The 21,304-nt window shown below is 36.3% G+C and overlaps 1 protein-coding gene across 4 annotated transcripts in view; it reads left to right on the top strand.

Moving 5' to 3' along the window:
• Window positions 1-21,304, top strand: part of ZCWPW2 (zinc finger CW-type and PWWP domain containing 2) — a 475,923-nt gene that overhangs the window by 94,443 nt on the left and 360,176 nt on the right. For all 4 annotated transcript variants that reach the window (XR_012470450.1, XM_074195633.1, XM_074195634.1 and 1 more), the window contains exon 5: window positions 4,994-5,055. Coding sequence is in view for 3 of the 4 variants with exons in the window: in XM_074195633.1 (XP_074051734.1) it covers window positions 4,994-5,055 (62 nt within the window). In the remaining variant the exon portion in view is untranslated. The remainder of the gene's footprint in view (window positions 1-4,993; window positions 5,056-21,304) is intronic.

The raw sequence follows: 21,304 nt of genomic DNA, 5'->3' as shown, positions 1-21,304 counted from the left end.
ATTAACTTTTTCTTAAAATGAACCTGTAATTAACCATGACTTAGAAATCTTTTTATTATGTCTAAATATTGTTGATTATTGTAGATTTAGAGATTGAAGACAGAAGGTTTAAGGCCACTGAAAAGGTGAAGGAATTCTCAGCTCTCTGGGGTGTTAAAACTGCTCAGAATTTTATTATGGTAAAATATTGTTACAAAGTACATTAACCAAAATTAGTAAGAAAAGCAGTAAGCACCCTGAGAAGAGTCCAGGTGAAGGAGAGAGAGAGAGAGAGAGAGAGAGAGAGAGAGAGAGAGAGAGAGATGGACAGAGATTTAGAGAGACAGAGACAGAGAGAGTGATAGAGAGAGATATGGAGAAAGGCGGGAGGAGAGAGAAAGAGAGAGAGGGGGGAGAGACAGAGACAGAGAAAAGGGCAGGCAGCCCTGGGGCTTGGCTTAGCCTGGCCACATTACGAGCCCCATATGAGTTAAGGAAGAGCATAAGAAGGTCAGAAGAAGCAAGAGAGCTCAAAGGTACTTTTCTAACTATTAATTACCCTTCTATGGTAGATTGGACAGAGGGTGGCGCCTGGGGAGTGGTCTTAAACCTTGGGTCAGATAGCTTCCAATGGCAAGCTAGGTACTGGTCCTTTCTGTCCCTAAATTCAACATGTCATTTCCTGTCTCACCCACACCTAGGCCAAGGTTAAGTGGAGGGGGAAATGGGGGACAAGATACAAACAGCAGCATCAAGGGGAGACAGAGTAGAATCAACAGAGTGTCAGTTTACATCTCAGGAGGCAAACAGCCTTCCACAATTAACAAGATTTTCACATCACTAAAGCTACATTCATAATTTTCCACATCACTTCCCTGCATCAAAAACTTTCACTAGAATAGTAGTTAAAAAAAGAAAATATGTCTTTTCTAATAGAATCCTTACAAAACTACCCCCCCCCACTCCACCCCATTCTGCTGTCATCTTCTTTGATTATACCAGTGATGACATCAAGCTGGTTGGGGTTGAAGACAGGGAAACAAATCCTCTGATAGGGGTAGGGGAGGGAGTGCATATACCTAGATAGCATGTTTACTTTCCATTCTCATTATTTCTTCTTTAGGGTCATGTACTAAGGGGGGGTGTTACTTCTACAACTGCCACTATTACTACTAATAGCGGCTTACTTTTATAGAATGATTTAAGGCTTACAAAATGATTTAGAGATATAATATTTTATCCTCATAACCCTGGAGGGGGGAGTAGGTGGTATTATTATTATTATTTTCCTTGGTTTACAGATGGTAAAACTGAGGCATAAAGAGGTTAAATGATTTATCCTGGGTCACACAGTAAGAATTCGAGTCAGTGTTCAATTCAGGTTAATCCTGACTTCAAGTCCAGTGCTGTATCTATTGGACTACCTTTCTACCTCAGCCTAGTAACCAGGCCCAAAACACTACCACAGTGTACATTTCCTACTCCTGGACCACTCTGCTGTTAGTTTTCATTCTTCATTACCAGAGCACTTAAGTATGTATTCTTACTCTCCTAAAATGGAGCACAGCAATTTCAAGATCTCAGCCTTCACATTGATTTTGTGGTATGCTCTCCACTCTCATGGCCAGCTTTCCATCCAAAACACACTGTGACTTCCTAACTCCACATTCATGTGAGAATCTCCTTTATTCATGACCCCAAGCCCTTTTCTTTCTCTGGCATCCTACTCAGTATTCTCAAGCTGACTTCCAGAGAGCAAACTATCCCATATATGGTACTTTCTATACTGGGTAAAGTACTGGGTACTTTCTATAAAATAAATTTTTATTTGTTTCTCTGTTTCTATATTAAATGATCATATATTAAAGTGCTTTTCAAACCTTACAGTTATTGAAATATTAGCTATCATTTATTATTATTATTATTATTATTATTACTAGTAGTAGTAGTAGTAGTAGTATAGTATATCATCATGTAGTAATAGTGTGTTAGTATATACTATGCATCTATATACTATATGGATATAGAGTAGGATTAGAAGTAGGAGCAGGAGTAGTAGTGAGGTGTATGAGTTGTTCAGAGAAGACTCTAGAAGAGAGAGTCAGCCTGAAGACTTTGTATAATTCTACCTCACTTAAATCTAATCACCTTGTGATGTCATTGGTTTTCTTTATAACAGAATGAACAAATAGTAGTAATAGTAGTTAGTATAGTTAGTAGTAGTAGTAATAGTAGTAGTAGTAGTAGTAGTATTGGTGGTGGTAATGGTGGTGGCAAGGTGGATGGGAGTAAGATGGTAGAAAACTATAAAAATGCTAGATTGACAATTTTTTGACTCTATAATTTCAGACTCTTTAGATAATAGACATTTCTGAAGAGAGGAAATGACATCTTTGTCACTAGAGAAAAATTCAGTTCATAGAAAATCAATGGTATTACCGAGCTTGTACCTGGAGCTGCTATGATTGTATAGGGAGATTGCTTATAATTTTAAACTTTGAAAGATTTTCATCAGTATTTAATCATTTTTTTGGAAAGTAGAACAATTCCTGACAGTGCTAAGGAACATTATTCCTTTCATTATGAAAACACTCATACAACTTTTGAGCACAAGTGTTACAAAGCTGGGTTCTAAATCATATACTTCACAGTTACCTAGTATACATCAATTTTTATTCCACTTCCAGGTAGCTTTAAAAACTGTAGATAGAAGCATTATTTATACATTTCAATAAATACATTTCAAAATTATTTTAGACCATTTTTGATAAAATTCAAGTTAGACTAATTCATTTGGAGGTAGAAAATTCATCTTCAGTAATGAAAGGATTCTGATGATTGAAAACTTACTTTGGTAGCCATACTGTGTTTCTCATAGAATATTAGTGTAACATTGGTTCAAATTTAGTTTGGAGATTATTTTTGGTGTTAAAATTTTGTGTAAAGTCAGTAATATTGAGAAATTGCATAAGATTGATTCTAGTTTAAATTATTTTGCTATTTTAAATCTTGCCATTTCTTCAGTGATTCTACCATTCACATGGTCTTCCTTGTTAAAGTCCTTTGTATTATCTTTGACTCTTTTCTTCCCCTTTGTATGTCAGACCTAGTCATTTACATAAGCCTATTCATGGTGTTTCCACAACTTTTGTATCCTTCACTTTCTCTCCTTTCTGTTATTCCACTACTAGAGGTCCTATCATCACATCATTGGTGCATTGCAGGATCTTCTAACAGGTTTTTTTTCCAGCCTTCACTGGTCATGTCATGTTCTGAAAACTTTAGTGAAACTTTATTCCCTTACTGATTAAAGCCTGTTCTCTTCATATTCGAGATCAATTATCTGACACTTATCAGTTTTATCTCACATTGTTGTTTTTGTTGTGGACTGATTTTCCAGTCATGTCTGACTCTCCATGACCCCATTTAGTATTTTCTTGGCAGAGATTCTGGAGCGTTTTTGCCATTTCCTTTTCGAGCTCATTTTACAGATGAGGAAATGGAGGCAAACAAGATGAAGTGACTTGCACAGGGTCACACAATGAAAGTGATTGAGGCAGGAAATGAACTCAGGAAGATGAGTATTCCTGTCTACAGGCCTGGCATTCTATCCATTGCATCAGCTACTCTCTTCCAATCCAATATAATTAGACTGCTCTCTCTGCTCTGACACACAGTGCACTTTTCACCTGTTTGTCTTTGCTCAGGTGGTTCTGAATGCCTAGAATATTCACTCTGCTCCCAACAGTAACTCTTGGACATTCTAATCTTTTAAACACAACTTAGGAAATCTTCTCTGAGTCTTCTGTGATTAATGAACTTCCCTCTTGGCTTCAGAGGTAACCGTTTTGTACTTTTTGTATATCTTGTTATGTATCCAAAATGTTGTGCGTAAATTATTTAACTTGAAAAGGCTATAAGCCAAAACAAATTGATACATAATTTTTTCTTCAGAGATGACTGAGAACTCACCGCAACCTCTGAAGATGAGCTGTAATATAGTATGGGGAGATTCACTGCTGCTTGTGCTAATTTTGACCTATTAGTTAACTCCAAGAAAACACAAACTCTCTACCAGCCACTATCACATTATCCATATGTGATACCATTTATTACAGCAAATGGAGACATTTTGAAAACTGTAGATAAATTGGCAGTATACTTTTGAGGAATGTCCACAAAGATCATTAATTTGATTCATGCATTGCCAGAGCTGACTCAGTGGTTGGGAGTCTCTGAAGGAAAGTGTGGAAGAGAAGAGGTATTAGACTGAAGGTCCACAGAGCCACTGTGCTGACCCAATGTTGTATGCCTGTGAAACCTGGACAATTTACCAGCCCCATGCCAGGAAGCTGAATCACTTCCTTTTGAATTGTCTTAGAAATATTCTGAAGATCACCTGCCAGCAGAAGGTATTGGACACTGAGGTCCTTTCTCAAGATAAACTACCAAGCATTCCAACTACTATAGAGAGCCTGACTATTGTGTTGGCCATGTTGTATGAATGCCAAATGTACACTTGCCTAACAGACTATTTTATGGAGAACTCACACAAAGAAGACAGCCAGATGATAGAAGCAATAGAGGACATTCTCAGAGTCTCTGTGAAGAACTTGGGAATTGGTTATGTGACTTGGGAGAAACAGTCAAAGGACTGCCCAGCATAGTGTGCTGGAATCCAAGAAGATACTGTTGATGCAGGAGTAGTAGCTCCAAAGAGATGTGAAAATGGAGAGCATTGCCACTCCAGTTCCTGCCTAGAGCCTCCTGAGTTTGGACTAGTCTGGTCAGCTGCAACTGGACATACTGTGCCTTGAGCCCAACATAGTGATGACAAGAAAGGACAGCAACCAACAAACCAACCAGATCATTGCCCCTCTACTGAACTGTATCGTACACTCTTCTATGATAGGAATCAGTTTCTTATCTAAATTTGGGCTTAGCATAGCAAAATGCACATGGTAGATACTTAATAAGTGATTGCTAAATTTGCTTTTTTCTCAATATTTTATAGGGTTGCCTTTAGAGGACAAAACTGAAGCAGATATTAAAGCTCCTGTAAAAGTCAAGAAAAGAGTAAGTTCTATTTCAACTGTGAACAATTAATCTTAATCTCTAATGATTTAAGAAGAGTTAAATTTAGATCACCAAAGTGTAAAGTAAAATGAATCATATTCAACCTTATAGGTTTTTAAATGTAGGTATATATATATACATATCATATATATGTCTATATGTACATATATATAATATATATTTATGCAACAATATACACACACATGTTTTCTTTAAGTCTTATTACTGGTCAATGTAGACCATGATATAATACTAATGTTAAACTATTATTCAGGATTCTGCTGCATAATATCCTAGATTTATCAAATAATAAATAGTGCAGAATAATAAAATGGGATAAAAAATTAACTATTATATTTGGAATGTCTTCAGTATACACATATTTGTATATATTTTCAAGTTGTGGTCTTGCATTTATAATGTCATATGCATACAAAGAGGTATCACTGAAAAATTTAATAGCTAATAGCTAAAGAGTGACTTTTCAAAGTATAAGTGGGATGAAAAATGAAGCATCAGTTATTTCAATAGGTGATTTGAACATAAATTATTTTTATTACCCTGTGTCAAGGAAATAGTGTTTTAAAATTATTGAAACTTTGTAAGGCAGTTTATATATTTCTTGTAGAAAGGATTAATGTGGAGCTAGCTACTGACATCATGATATCTGGAGAAGAATGAACTCTTATTGTTCTTTTGAAGCAGCAATCTTACTATAGAACACCATGGAAAGAATGTACAAGAATACTTTCTTGAATGCCTTTCTTTCAGATCTAAACTGACCCAACATTGATGCCACAAGGAAAAAAAAACTAAGAGCGAAAATAACGATCATTTTTAAGGGAATTCTTCTTGGGGAATGGAATGGTGATGGATAGTTTGAATGTGTTCAAGGACCCCAGAAATAAGATAACAGGAGACTTTATGTATTGGGATCAAGAATTCCTTTTTATTTAGAGTATATAGAACCTTAATGATGCTATCATAATTTTAGTTTGTCATTTTCAAAAAGACACTGGAATTTTCATGGGAGTTATGATCTTGTTGCTCTTATTTTTTGAAAGGAATTCAGTATGGCAGAAGACTAGATGATTTAGATAAAGTTATATTCTGGAGAGAAATGATGACCCTGGGAAAGAAAGAAGAAATTGGCAAAAAGAGGAATAAAAAAGGGAAAGAAGAAAAATTTTATGAGAGACTATATATGTTCTTTGAAATTTTGGTTTTTAATTTGTTGTAGCAATAGCCACAACAATGCAGTTTATAAGATCCACTCCTTTGGGGGAGGAGATCAAGCACAAGATATGCATCAATACTCGATTTAAGTTCAATAATAACTGAAAACAAGGAAAGATATCCAGTGTCCATTTGCTCTCAGAGTGTGAATTTAAGCCCAAGTCTTCTTGTTATCTCCTCTTTAGAATGGAAGTTGGGTTTAAGTCAATTAGATACCTTCTAGAAAACTCTCTGCTGGATCTGAAACGAAACAAAATCCCTATCCCTACCTCCTCTTACTTTGTCCGGCTGCTGCTACTACTCATTCTTTTGGGTTCTGGAGCAGCACAAGCCTCAAATGCATGTAAAATCACAGGTCCCTGTGAACCCTTGTTCCTTATGACAATGAAAGTGTCAGTGGACCCAAGTCCTTTCACCATGTTGGCTATTACTCTGCCACCTTTCCCAGCCTCAACTGATCTTTCTATGTACACACTCTTTCACCTCCACATATTGAGTGGCCTGATCAAAGATAAACTAATCCCATTTTAACAGTTGGCTTACTCAAGGTCTATTCATCAGTATATAGCTATAACTAGGGGGCTGGTAGGGGTAACCCAGACTTGGGATTTGATAAAGCTTGTCTGTTGATGGGACAAGGACAAGAGCTAAGGAATTCAAAGTTAGCCAAAAATGTGTAGTTGAAGTGGTCCATAAGAACGTCACTACTTTGAAAGGAAAGGAGAGAAAACAGAGCAAGAATGATGGACTGGAAGAATAGATTGGCATGGCACAGTTAAAGAGAAGGTTAGATGTAGGAGAGGTGAGAAAGAACAAAAGGTTTAGAATAAAGGATCAATTTAAAGGACTGTGTATGTTTATGCCTGTAAATGTGAGCTATCCTAGGTAATGTGGTATTTTGTAGTAATAGCAGTCTTATTATTAGGCTCTTGTATTTAATTTTCATTAGGTTCTCTTAGCTTCTATTTAATAGTTGACTAGGTAGCTTCATTATGGGTTCAATGTTCATTTCATTTAGTAAGGTAGTTTTTAGTTTTCCATGCACAGTGGGTCTTAAGTCTGATTGAACTCAATGATAATAAAAATCAAGTATTACACACACACACACACACACACACACATATAGGGAATGATATTATTATTTTTCCTACTCATAAAAATATGAGATGAATCAAAGTGCGGCCTAGAGGACTATATTCTTAGCAGGATGAGATGAAAGGGTAGTGGTTGTTGTTGCGATCACAAGGTATTGTGTTATCGGGGGCAGACTGCCTTAGTCACTGCTTCTAGTGTCACCTTTGGTGCTTCTAGGGGAAAAAGAGCCCAAGAAATAACTCCCATTACCATCAATCACCTTCTGATGGCATTTGTGGATGGAGGATCACAAGGAAGGGTAGACTTCCCTGGCTTCTGCACAAGATCTTTTGTTTCTCAGGTGAAAAACCTATGTAGCCTCCTTCCTACACTTAAGTCCTCTGTTGAATGCATCAAACATCTGGTTTTCAATTGTGTCTGGAGGACTGGGGACAGAAGAGTGTCTTGTGTGAGTGAGGAGACACAGGAGCAGGAAACAAGAAGAGAGACCTAGAGAAAGATGCAAGCACAAGGTGACAGAAGCAGTCTCTTTTTTGCTATGATCTGTAGGTTCTTCTTCTTCCTTCTTAAGGGCGAGTTAATTGGCAAGAAGTAAGTAGAAATCCCTGTCACTGATATATGTTCCAAATTTTAAAAAAACAGCCCTGCCTTTAGGAACTCCAGTCTGCGTTGCCTGCCAAGTCAGCATCTCCATGCTAGGAGGAGGAGCTACCTACAGAATTCCTGAATGTTCATGCAGTCCTTGTTGGAAGAGCAAATCTGATACCTGCAAGTTATTGTGTTGTCCTTCCTATGCTCCTTTACCTACTTGCAAATGAGGCAGTCATGGAAAATTAAATAAACCAAACAAGTTCTTCCTTGGAACTCCTGGACTCAGTGTTCTTCCTCCTTGGTATTGTGCAGGAGCTGTCTCAGTCTAGTTTTGCAGCAGTCATAGAAGATGTTTTATCCTATGTGATTTGACTTCTTTTTTTGATCTATGCAAAAGTAGAACCATTTATACAATTAATCTAGTTCTATCATTTAATGTGGGGACATAACTGTAATATATTATATCATATCTCTGCTATGTGATTAGCATTCAGTGAATACATAGGTTCGAAGAAGAGGTAGAATTTTGTTACTTTGTGAAAGTTCAGAACTAACTGAATAGTTAAATTCATATTAACCATGCCCTTTAGACTATCATAGCTACCTAAAGCTTGGTACTTCCTCAGGACTTTAATTCAGTAGGGCACAAATATCAGGTTGGATGCCTCCATTCCTGTTTCTTCCCACTGAATGGATCAAGTTAATGACTTGCAATACCACCTGGTTATTTAAACTGGAGGGATTAAGACTGAAGGATCAGGTAGGTAGAATAATTCTTAAGAAGCAGTAAATAATTTGGATAGTTTGAGGTCACTAATGTGTTCAGCAATTGAGGTACTGTCCCCAGAAATACTAGAGAAACTTCTACCCTCCTTGCTGATAGATCAAAGTACATGTTGGCTTTGATTTTTGAGTATCTGCTAGGTTAGCACCTGTAGAAAAAGATTTAAATCATGTGCTCTTACTTTCCATCCATTTCTCTCTACAGGATCCCACTTCCAGACTTGGCTTCCCATTGTGGAGGCCAGAAATTTAGGGGAAGTGGGAGAATGGTTGGTTTGGTTTGTTGCTATTATCACATTGCGTTGTTTTATATGAATCATTAATTGCGCTAGTTATGGCCTTACCTTGAGAGAAGAGAGGACATTTCTTGGGAAGCTGTTGGAAAAATGAGTCTTAAGAACAATTTAAAAAGTTAAGAGCACTACTGTCTTAGTGGGATCAAGGCAAGATGGTTTTGAGAGGGAAAATCAAAATGATTTATCTGTTGTGATATTTGTTTCCAGTACTTGTACAGTGTCTGGCACTTCATCCATGTTGCTTAATGGTTGAAGTAAAAACCTCCAGAATTACAGGTCTCCTGATTGTATCTTGATGTGTGTCTGGTCTAATCCATACTTGGGTAAGAAGCCCATCGAATACACACGTGATAAAGATCACTGGACTTTTGCTTGAAAGTTGTAACAAAGAGCCCCCCCCCCCTTCCCTTAGGTAGTCCAAAAGTTTGTTCTGGGATCAGATTAAAACATGTCTCTTTGCAGCTTCTATCTTTGAGACTCAGAGGAACATGTTTCCATGCTTAAGGATCACTTACTGGTCTGCTTCTACAGAGGGAAATCACAGAATTGAGCCTTTGCAGGGAAAGAGACCTTTCTGAGACTGAGTCCAACATCTGCCAGAATGAGAATCCATGCTATATATCCAGGTTTCCCTTGCAGACCTCCAGGGAGGGAAAGTCTCTTTTCACCCAAAGAAGTCTTTTCTCATATCAACCCCTTTTGCCTCTTTGCCACTTCCAGTTCATTTTTCTTCTTATGCCCCATGAGCCCAGGCAGAGCAGATCTCATCAATTTTCCATATGACTCCTCTTCAAATCCTTGAAGATGTCGTATTCCCTCCTAGATGTTTTCTTTAGGCTAAATATTTCCAGATTCTTTAACAGATCTTCATTTGGCACGCACTAAAGCCACTTCACCATACTCACTGGTCTTCTGGATGTTTTACAACCTGTCAGTGTCCTACCTAACATTGATAAGGTCCAGAATCTTGATCACACCTATTAATTATCTGTCTTAGATGTGGATTATTACTGATCTGACAAATTAGCCATTTCTGCTTTCATCCAAGTTATTGATAAAAATAAGTGAAATTTCATGGATCCCTGGGGTTTTCCACTGGAGAACTTCCTTTGAGTTCACATCAAAACAATTTTAAGTCATCAAAATGACTACTCTTATGGAGAATTTTGGAAATCTCAATTACTTTATGAAAGAAAAGAGTTTTTGGGACAGTTTTCTATGGGAAGAACATTTTCTTTCTTATTACTATGAGTAGAGGGGCAGAGAAATATAGAGGATAAAAAGCTGACTTAGAAGCCAGGGGGACCTGGGTATAAGTAGATGCAAGTTATTTAATCTCTCAGTATTCCAGGCCAGTGGTGTCAAATTCCAACAGAAAGGATTCCTAGGGACAGCTATTAGATAATCACAAATTAAAGTTATCTCTTGCATTGTTTTTTTTTTTATTTATTGTGTTAACCATGTCCCAATTAGATTAGGAAATTTTTCTGTCCCATGCAACTTGGTCCTGGGAGTTTGACATTTCTGCTCTAGGCAACTCTGTAAAACGATTAGTTTCAGAGATGGTAATAACCTGCAGGTCATTAGAGGTAGCCTCCTCTTCTGAGAATTTCCTCTACCAATGAAATGACAAGTCCTGCTCCTATGCCTCTGTGGCTACCATAAGTTACTTACATTTTATGATCAGATGCCTAGAAGTCTGAATTAATTGCTAAATTTGCTATTAATATGGAATTCATGTACTGTAACTCACTTAAGAATTCATTTAGCTCTAAATGCATCTTTCTCCAAAGATAAATATTATAACAGATCCCCTCTGTCGCCTTCTAGCCTCAGGCATAGAGTTATCTGGAAAAAGATGAGTGAGCAGAAGAACCCCTGGGAAGAAGCACAGACTGTCTCCAATCTCATTTTACTTTTTGTTTGGGTTTTTCTTTGTATGGTGATACTGCTTCCCTTGCTGAAGGTGGCTCGTATTCTCTCATTGTTCTCTCAAGAGATGAAGTGTTTTAAAAAAGGACAAGCTGCTATACAGCTTCCCTGTCCTGTAGTTCTTTTGTTTCATCCCATAGAGCCATTAAGGGACAAGAACTTCTTAGGAAATCTGTCTTCCAGGGCTGGATCTCCTGCCTTAGGGTCTGAGAGTCACCAACTTGAGCTCCAGTTACCTTCTCTGACTGATTGTTCCATTTCACAAACTTCTTCTTCTTCTTCTTCTTCTTCTTCTTCTTCTTATTATTATTATTATTATTATTATTATTACTTTGGAGCAAATTTTATTGATGATTTTTTGTTTTCATATCACAATCTTTTCCTGGTCTATTTCCCTATTGATGGAACCCTCCCTTAATAAGAAAGAAACTCTACAATAGAGTAACCTTGAGTATGCAGTTTTCTTTACCTAAACTTCACCACTTCTCTGTCAAAAAGGAAAAAAAAGAATTATGCCTTAATAGATGGTTTTTGGCTTGGTTCTGGTACATCTGCTTGAAGTGAAGCATTAGAGTTAACAAAATATAATTAGCTTATAGCAGCTACTACTTCTGGCATTTCTAAATTTTCAGAAAAGGTCCATTTTGTTAGGGTGCAATTTTTGCTGGTAAAAGAAGATTGTTTTTCCCATTTCTTTGTCATAAAAATTGATTTTTGAATTCTGAATGTTGATCAGAAACAGTGATTTTTTCACTGCTGAAATTTATCGTTCTATCCCTTCACCTTTCATTTGTCCATCATTCAGCGCTTAAGCCAAACATTCCACCCAAGTCTTTCCCTTAGGCAATGAAGGGGCAGGCTGTCATAAGACTGAATAATAACTTCTTCATTCGGCAAGGAAATGTGTTCCTTACTGTCACATGGAGATATCTGTGTTCTGCAACTAGCTACCCTCTGTAACCTTGGGCAAATGAATTCACAGCTCTAAGACTTATTTTCCTCTTCTGCCCAATAAATAGGTTGGGCTTAGATTGTCTCTAGTTATAAATTCTATGAGTGATGCTATTATTTTGACCCCACCCACTATGCTATTTAAAAAATAAAATATTTTTTTCTGAGATTAACAAATATCAAGTAAAATGAGCATTTCCTTGAACATAGTACAGTAGAAAAAGAGAATTATACATGAAATTGTAAATCTCTGTACTATATACCTTCTTTTCCTTTCTAAGTATATTCAGTCAGTGTCTTTGAAGCTATCCTGCTAACCTGTGTTTTCAAGTCTGACCTCTTCTTTTATCTTCCCTGAATTTAAGAAAGAAGAAAGATGCCTCAATAGCTTCTTTTCTCTTTTCTTTTTTCTTTTCTTTTTTCCTTTCCTTTCCTTTCCTTTCCTTTCCTTTCCTTTCCTTTCCTTTCCTTTCCTTTCCTTCCTTTCCTTTCCTTTCCTTTTCCTTTCCTTTCCTTTCCTTTCCTTTCCTTTCCTTTCCTTTCCTTTCCTTTCCTTTCCTTTCCTTTCCTTTCCTTTCCTTTCCTTTCCTTTCCTTTCCTTTCCTTCCTTTCCTTTCCTTTCCTTTCCTTTCCTTTCCTTTTCCTTTCCTTTCCTTTCCTTTCCTTTCTTTTCATTTTACTATCCAATCCCTATTCTCTCTAACATTCTCATTCCCAACCCCATAAAAAATTCAAAACCAAACATCACAAAGTCATTATAACACCCCCACCCACATATTTATAAAGTGAAGCAAGTCAAATTCCAGCATTGGTTAAATCTGAAAATGTATGTTTCATTCTACATCTTTAGTCCATTAGATCTCTGTCAAGAGGTAGCTAGAATGCTTTTATCTGGAAGCATTCCTTCTGCAATTATAGTTGATTTTACATTATCAGAGTTCTCAAGTCTCAGTTATTTTTCCAAATAATGTTGTCATATAAATGTTTTTCCTAGTTCTACTTAATTCACTCTCCATCAGTCATAAAATTTTCCTAGATTTCTTTGCAATTATCCCTTTTAATGGCAAAATAGATATTTCCTCAATTTCTAGTACTTTGCTACTTCAAAAAGCTGCTGTAAATATTGGATCTTTTTACTCTCATTGGAGGCAAAGTCAAATATTGCATTGTTGGGTCAAAGGAAATATGTCATTAGTGACTTTTTTGTACTTTATTTCAAATGACTTTATAAAATATCTGGATCAGTTCTCCATTGGTAAAAAATACATCTGAATTCATGTTTTATCAATCAATACAAGAATGTTTTAATGCAGTCTCTCCAAGATTTTATTATTTTCCTTTTTTATCATTTTTGACAATCTCATGAGAATGAGGTAAAACTTTAAGAGGTGCTTTATTTTGAATTTCTCTAAACGATTTCTTCTTTTTTTTAAATTGATTTCATATGCTTTGGCCTTTTATCTATTGGGGAATGGCTCTTGTTCTTAAAAATTCTAATCAGTTCCATATATGTCTTGGATGTAAGATATTTCTCAGAGAAATCTTCTAATTTTATTTGCAACAATTTTGTGCAAAAGCATTTACATTTTTATGTAAACAGCATGGTACATTTTATCTAATGTGCTCTTCTTTAACTCTTATTTGGTCATAAACTCTTTATCTATAAACCTGAAAGGAAATGTATTTCTTTATCCTATAATATCCATTATGTTTAATAAATGTATCCATTTGGAGCTTATATTGGTATATAATAAGATGTTAGTTTGTATCTAATTTCTGTCAGATTGCTTTCCATTTTTCCCCACTTATTTTGTTGAATAGTAAGATCTTAGTCTTCCAAGTGAGATTTTCTAGTATTAAATACCAGACTAGTTGGTTCGTTTGTTTTTGTCTATTGTGTACTTAATCTATTCCTTTTATTGACCTATCAAGTTTGCAATTGATATTGAGCATTTTGATGATTACTATTTCATAATATAGTTTAATATTTGGCAATGCTAGATCTCCTTCCTTCTGAATTTTCTTTTTGAAAGGCAATGGGGTTAAGTGACTTGCCCAAGGTCTCACAGCTAGGTAATCATTAAGTATCTGAGGTCAAATTTGAACTCAGGTCTTCCTGATTCCAAGCTCTATCCACTGTGCCACCTAGCTGCCTCCTGAACTAACATTTTGTAAACTTTTCTCCTTCCCTCTCTCTCTCCTCTTCCCTCTTGAAGACAGTCATCAATTTGATGTGTTATATATGCACAGTTCACTCTACTACCTAGCTGCCCCCTTCTGAATTTTTTTCAGTTTCCCTTAAGATTCTTGACCTATATTCTATCAATGAATGTTACTATTTTTCCTAACTTCATAAAGCAAAACTTTGATAATTTAGTGTGGCACTAAGTAAATGAATAAATTTATGTAACCTTGCCATTTTTATTATAGTGGTATGGTCTATCCATATTAGTCATATTGTGAAAGAAGAATTAGAAAGGGGGTCTATGAGAAAGAAATAAGGAGGGGGGGACCATGATAAAGAAAGAAAAAGCATAAAAGAAGTTTTAAAGAATGAATATAGTATACTTTGTTTTACATTCAGACTCCTGAGTTTTTTCTCTGGATGTAGATGGCATTTTCCATAACAAGTCTCACAGGACTGTCCTTGATTATTGAACTGCTGAGAAAAACTGTGACCATCATAGCTGATCATCTCACAGTGTTGCTGCTCACTGCATTTTTCATCAATTCATGTACCAATAATCTGTTCAGCTGTTCCCCAATTGATGGATGTCCCCTCAATTTCAAATTCTTTGCAACTATAAAAAGAGCTGCTACAAATATTCCCCCCGCCTTTTATGATCTCTTTGGGATGTTGAGCTAGTAGTGATATTGTTGGATCAAAGGATATACAGTTTTATTACCCTTTGAATAAAGCTCCAAATTGCTCTCCAGCATAACTCAACCAACATTGCAGTAGTGTCTAATTTTCCCACATCCTCTCCAACATTGATCATTTTACTTTATTGTCATTTTAACCAGTCTAATAGTGTAAGGTAGTATCTCAGAGGACAGTATCTGAGTTGTTTTAATTTGCATTTCTGTAATCCATAATGATTTGGAGATTTTTCATATGATTATATATTAGTTTCTTCATTTGAAAACTACCTGTTCATATCCTTTGACCATTTATCAATAGGAGAATGACTCATAAATTCCTTATAAATTTGGGTCAATTCTCTGTATATTTTAGAAATGAGTCCTTTTTCAGAAATACTAGACATAAAATTGCTTCCTAGCTTTCTTTATTCCTTCTAATCTTGGTTGTACTGGATTTATTTGTGCAAAAGCTTTTTAATTTAATATAGGCTAAATTATCCATTTTGTAATTTATTATGTTCTCTAGTTTTCTTTTGGTCATAAACTTCACATTCCATAGATTATTTCTTGTTCTACTGATTGGCTTTTGATATCACTCTTTATGTCTAAATCCTGTACCCATTTTGATCTTATCTTGGTATAGAGTATGAGCGGTTGATCTATGCCAAGTTTCTGCCATACTATTTTTCAGTTTTCCCAACAGTTTTTTTTTTTCAGAATGAGTTCTTATCTCAGGAGTTGAAGTCTTTGGCTTTATCAAACAGTGGATTACTAGTCATGTGCTACTGTTTCTCTTATACCTAATCTAATCCACTGATAGTTTTGATAACTGCTAATTTACAATTTAGTTTAGCTCTGGTATGACTAGGCAACCTTCCTTTGCATTTTGTTCCAGTAATATCTTTGATATTCTTGACCTTTTGTTCCTCCAGAGGACTTTGTTATTATTTTTTCTACCTCTGCAGAATAACTTTTGGTAATTTGATTTTGGAATTTCTTATTCTTTATCTTCTGTCTGGGTTTTGTTGCTATATACATAAATGCTTGTGATTTATATCTATACATTTTAATTTGTTGATTTTATTGTTTCAAATCAATTTAGTTGATATTTTCACATTCTCTAGATCATCATACATATTAAGATATGTAACAAATTTTAGTGGAGTCAGTCAGCATAATTTTGTTCAGATGGTGGGAGTTATTAAAAGGTAGGGATTTGTAGACATTGACAGGATAAGGGGGCAAGGGATTAGAGCATTCAGGATAGTTCTAGTTTGGTGAACTGGTTTATCAAAAGCTCAAGAAAGAGAATGAAGGACAGGGTAGCCAGTGTAAAAATGATAACCTGGAAAAGAACTGATGGGTAGAGGGTGTCACTATAATGATGAAGAATCAGATAGTTCATGAATGTGGAAGTGGAATACTTGATGGCAAGGATGTGACTATCTCTGAGGTGAGTTGAAGTAGGAAGGAGAATCTGATGGTAATCTAGAAGTTTGAAGAACTGGAAAGTTAGAATATTTGAGGGAATATTAATATGTTTATTGTAATTCTGAAATGGAAAGGGCAGGATTAGGAATTTAAGATGTGTGAGTTTAGTTTTCTTTGTCATTGTTCTTTCCAGTGCATTTTTAGAGTTTTATTTGAGATATTTTGGGGGGATTTGCATCCCTCTAGTTCTTACATACGCTAATATCTTATAGTTCCCTCTTCTCCACCTCCACAGCACATGCTTTTAAAAGGGTCATGGCAATAGCAGACTACTATAGGTGACAATCTTTGGGCAGACTACTATAGGTGACAATCTTTCCATCTGTATAGCAGAGTGTCTGGAGAAAAATAAAGAACAGACTAGAGAGGAGAGTGTCTCTAGAGGAATGTAAGGTATAATCATAGATCCCCTGAGAATTCAAGGATGCCTCCTTTGTCTGTCTCTATAAAGGTAAAAGGAATAGATTGTCCTGTGTAAATAACAGGGGTATTTCTCTTTTAGTCATTGCTTGTAAGATTCTTGTCAGAGTCCTTCTCAATAGACTGATCCTTCACCTGGACATTGGTCACCTTCCTGAGAGCCAGTGGGACTTCAGAAATGGTGGAGAAACAGTGATATGGTGTTTGCTGCCTAACAACTCTAGGAAAAATACCAGGAAAAGAACAGAGGTCTGTATATAAATAACATTTGTAGATCTGACCAAGGCCTTTGATGCCATCAGTCATGAGGGTTTATGGAAAATTATGTCAAAATTTGGTTGCCTAGATTTCTTCAATATTCTCCATAGATCTCAGGATGGCATGCATGCCTGGGTTCTGGATAGTGGATAATGCTTTCCCAGGCACCAATGGAATGAAACAAGGATGTGCCCTTGCTTCCATAGTTTTTAGTATGATGTTTTCAGCCATGTTATCAAATGCGTTCAATGAGGATGAACATGGCCTCAAGTTCAGCTTCCACACTGATGGTAATTTTTTTAACTTGAAAAGACTACAAGCCAAGACCATAGTAGAGGGAGTGAGGGTATATGACCTTCTGTTTGCCGATGATTGTGTACTCAATGCACCCTCTGAAGCTGAGATGCAAAACAGTGTGGACTGATTCTCTGCTGCTTGTGCTAATTTTAGTCTAACAATTAATACTAAGATAACACAAGTGCTCTATCAGCTGGCACCATACCATCCATATGTGGAACCATCGATTACAGCAAATGGAGAAGTTTTGAGTACTATGGACGAGGTCACTTACCTTGGCAATGTATTTTCCAAGGAGGTACACATTGACAATGAGGTTGACACACATTGCCAGGGCTAGCTCGGTTTTTGGGAGGTTCTGAAAGAAAGTCTGGGTGAGAAAGAGGTATTAGACTGACTGCCAAACTGAAGGTTTACATAGCCATTGTGCTGACCTCATTGCTATATGCCTATAAAATCTGGACAGTCTACCAGAGCCATGTCAGGAAACTGAATCATTTCCATTTAAATTGTCTTGGGAAGATTTTGAAGATCACCTGGCAGGAGAAGATACTAGACACTCAGGTCCTTTCTCGAGCTAAACCGTCTAGTATTCCAACATTACTACAGAGAGTGCAGCTACGAGGGACTGGACACATTATTAGGATGCCAGATGTACACTTGCCAAAAAACTATTCTTTGGAGAACTCACACAGGACAAACACTCACAAGGGGGTTAGAAGAAGGAATACTGAGACACCCTGAAGGTCTCATTGAATAATTTTAGTATTGACTCTACAGCTTGGGAGACACTGGCACAGGAATGCCCAGCTTGGCACGCCCTCACCAGTGAAGGTAAATTGAAGCAGAATTGAAGCATTTGAAAAGAAACATGACATCCATAAGTTTAGAGTATCCACCCCAGGTGTTCTTATGAGCTATTTGTGCCCAACTTGTGGTAGAACATTCCAAGCTCCTATTGGTCTGATCAACCACAGTTGAACACACTGTAATTTGTCTAAAACATAATGGTATCATTTTGGTCTTCTTTGATAGTGAAGGACAGGAACCAACAAACCAGTTATTCCTTCTCTGAGCCAGTTCCAATGAGAGTAAGGCTCGCTCACTTCCCCTCAACTTCCCTCTCTTCCATTCCACTGCAAAAGCCTTTTCTTGCCTCTTTTATGTGAGATAACTTACCCTATTCTCCCTCCTCCTTTCTCTTTCTTCCAGTATATTCTTCTGTCACCCATTAACTCCATCTTTTAAAAACATCCCTTCAACTTCAACTCCCACCTTTTTATATACTCTCCTTCTAACTGCCCTAATAAATGAGAGTTCAAATGAGTTATCAGCATCATCTTCTCATGCAAGAATATAAATAGTTCGCTATCATTAAATTCCTTATGATTTGCCTTTCCTGTTTACTTTTTTATGCTTCACTTGAGTCTTATATTTGAAGGGCAAATTTTCTGTTCAGCTTCTGATGGTTTTATCAGGAAGGATTGAAAATCCCCTATTTCATTGAATATCCATGTTTTCCTCTGAAAGAGTATGTTCAGTTTTGTTGGATAGTTGAGTTGTAATCCAAGTTCTTTTGCCTTCCAGAATATAATATTTCAAGCCCTATGATCCCTTAATATGAAAACTGCTATATCTTGTGTTATCCTGACTGTGATGCTACAATATTTGAATTATTTCTTTTTTGGCTTACAATATTTTCTCCTTTACCTGTAAGCTCTAAAATTTGAGTATAATATTCCTGACAGTTTTTATTTTGGATCTCTTTCAGAAGGTGATCTATGGATTCTTTCAATTTCTATTTTATCCTCTACTTCTAGAATATCAGGGCAGTTTTCCATGATAATTTCTTGAAATATGTCAAGGCCCTTTTTTTTGGTCATAGCTTTCAGGTAGTCCAATAATTTTTAAGCTATTTCTTCTGGATCTGTTTTCTAGGTTGGATGTTTTTCCACTGAGGTATTTCACATTTTCTTCTAGTTTTTCAGTTGTTTTCAGAGATACTTCTAAGGACCTGCAATTTTTCAATTCTTCCATGAGAGGTTATGATGACTCTCCTGACTTGTGCTCTGCTATGTAGGTGACCACAAGCATTCCCCTCTACCTTGGAGCTGTGAGGACAACTCCTGCTCTATTGTGCTTTTGCTCCTCTTTCTGAGGCTAGGGCCCCCAGACTCTGACCCAGATCTGAGTATAGGAAAAGCAACAGAGCCCTGCCTCAAGGGTAGCAAGGAGACCCCTGTACTCTCCTTCTGACCCCTCCCCCCATCCTTGGGCAGAGAGCTCCAGAAGCAGATGCTGCTGATGATTCTGTAGCTCCTGAGACCTCCTCCTGGGCTGCTGCACTGGACAGCACTCCTCCCTTACCGTACTGCAGCAGACTTTTCCTATTGACCTTCCAAGTTGTCCTTGGCAATCTCTGAACTATGAGATCTGGGCACTACCACCATTTCCACTGACCCAGATGCCCTGCTTCCTACTCTTGGACTACTGGGTCTGGTTCCCTCTGGCATGGCCTGAGCTTCTCTATGCTCCTTTCTCACCCTGGTGCAAGAGACCCCAAGATCTTCCAGGTTGTCTTGGGCTGGGAGATTGTTTCCATCAGTCTTTTTGTGGGTTCTACCACTATAGAATTTGTTTAGAGTCATTATTTATAGGTATTTGGAGTGGTTTGGGGGAGAGCTTGATGAGTCCCTGTCTTTACTCCACTATCTTGACTCTGCCTTCCCAAGAACCAGATTGTTTTGATTATTGCTAGGTAATATAGTTTAAAATCTGATATTGATAAGCTGACATTACTTTTTTCATTGATTCTTGTTTTCTAAATGAATTTTGTTATTATAGTGCTATGAAATAATTTTTGGTAGTTTGATTGGTATGGCACTGAATAAGTAAATTAATTTAGACAGAATTGTCATTTTTGTTATACTAGCTTGGCTTACCCATAAGCAAATATATTTTCATTTTTGATACTGATAATTAATTTTTTCTTTTTTAAAATAAAATTAATCAATATTTTATGAATTTTCTTTTCCCCTATAGATTACCTCTTAGGTTAATTTGTTAGTTCAGTTTTTTAAATTTTGATTTTCATAATTTCTAATTAGTTTACAAATTGGGAATTTTTACTTTGTTCCCCCCCTTAGGTTTTTGTTTGTTTGCTTCATGTTCAATTTGTCTGGCTCTTTCTTTAATTGATGTATTTAGAAATTTAAATTTTTCTCTAAATACTGCTTTGGCTTCATACCACAAATTTTGATGTATTTTCTCTTTATTGTCATTATCTTTAATAGGAAATATTGATTGTTTCTGTGATTTATTCTTTTACCCATTCATTCTTTCTTCCTAAAAAACAAATTATTTGGTTTTCAATTAATTTTTTAATCTATGGTTCCAAGGTCCCGACTTCAATGTAATTTTAATTGCATTATGGCTCAAGTTTTCATTTCCTAATACATGGTCAATTGTTTTGAATGTGTCTGAAAGGATGCTATATTCCTTTCTATTCTTATTCATTTTTCTTAAAGTGTGTCATATCTAACTATTGTAAAATTCTATTCATCTGATTAATTTTGTTCTTATATTTTTCATGATTAGATTTATGCAGCTCTTAGAGGGGAAAGTTGAGGTCCTCCATTTGTATATTTCTTGATTTTCTCTTATAATACATTTAACTTTCTATTCATTTCTGCTTTTTTTTTCATCAAGAATACTTGGAAGTCCTTTATTTAATTAAATGTCCATTTTCCCCTGTAGGATCATACCCAGTTTTGTCGGGTACAGTTTCTAATCCTAGCTCTTTTGCCATTCAGAATAGCATATTTCAAGTATTTTGCTGCTTTATCAAGGCAGTTGCTAAATCTTGTAATATTCTGACTGTGTGTCCACTGTATTTGAATTGTTTGTTTATGGTTGCTGTAGTATTTTCTTCTTGATTTGGGAACTTTCGAATTTGGCTATTAATATTCCTGTGAGTTTTCATTTTCAAATCTCAATAGCTAGTCAGTAGATTTTTTTCAATGTCTATTTTTGCCTTC

The sequence above is a fragment of the Macrotis lagotis genome, chromosome 7 (assembly GCF_037893015.1).
Source record: "Macrotis lagotis isolate mMagLag1 chromosome 7, bilby.v1.9.chrom.fasta, whole genome shotgun sequence".
NCBI classification, from domain to species: domain Eukaryota; kingdom Metazoa; phylum Chordata; class Mammalia; order Peramelemorphia; family Peramelidae; genus Macrotis; species Macrotis lagotis.
This window is presented reverse-complemented; position numbering and strand designations above follow the sequence as displayed.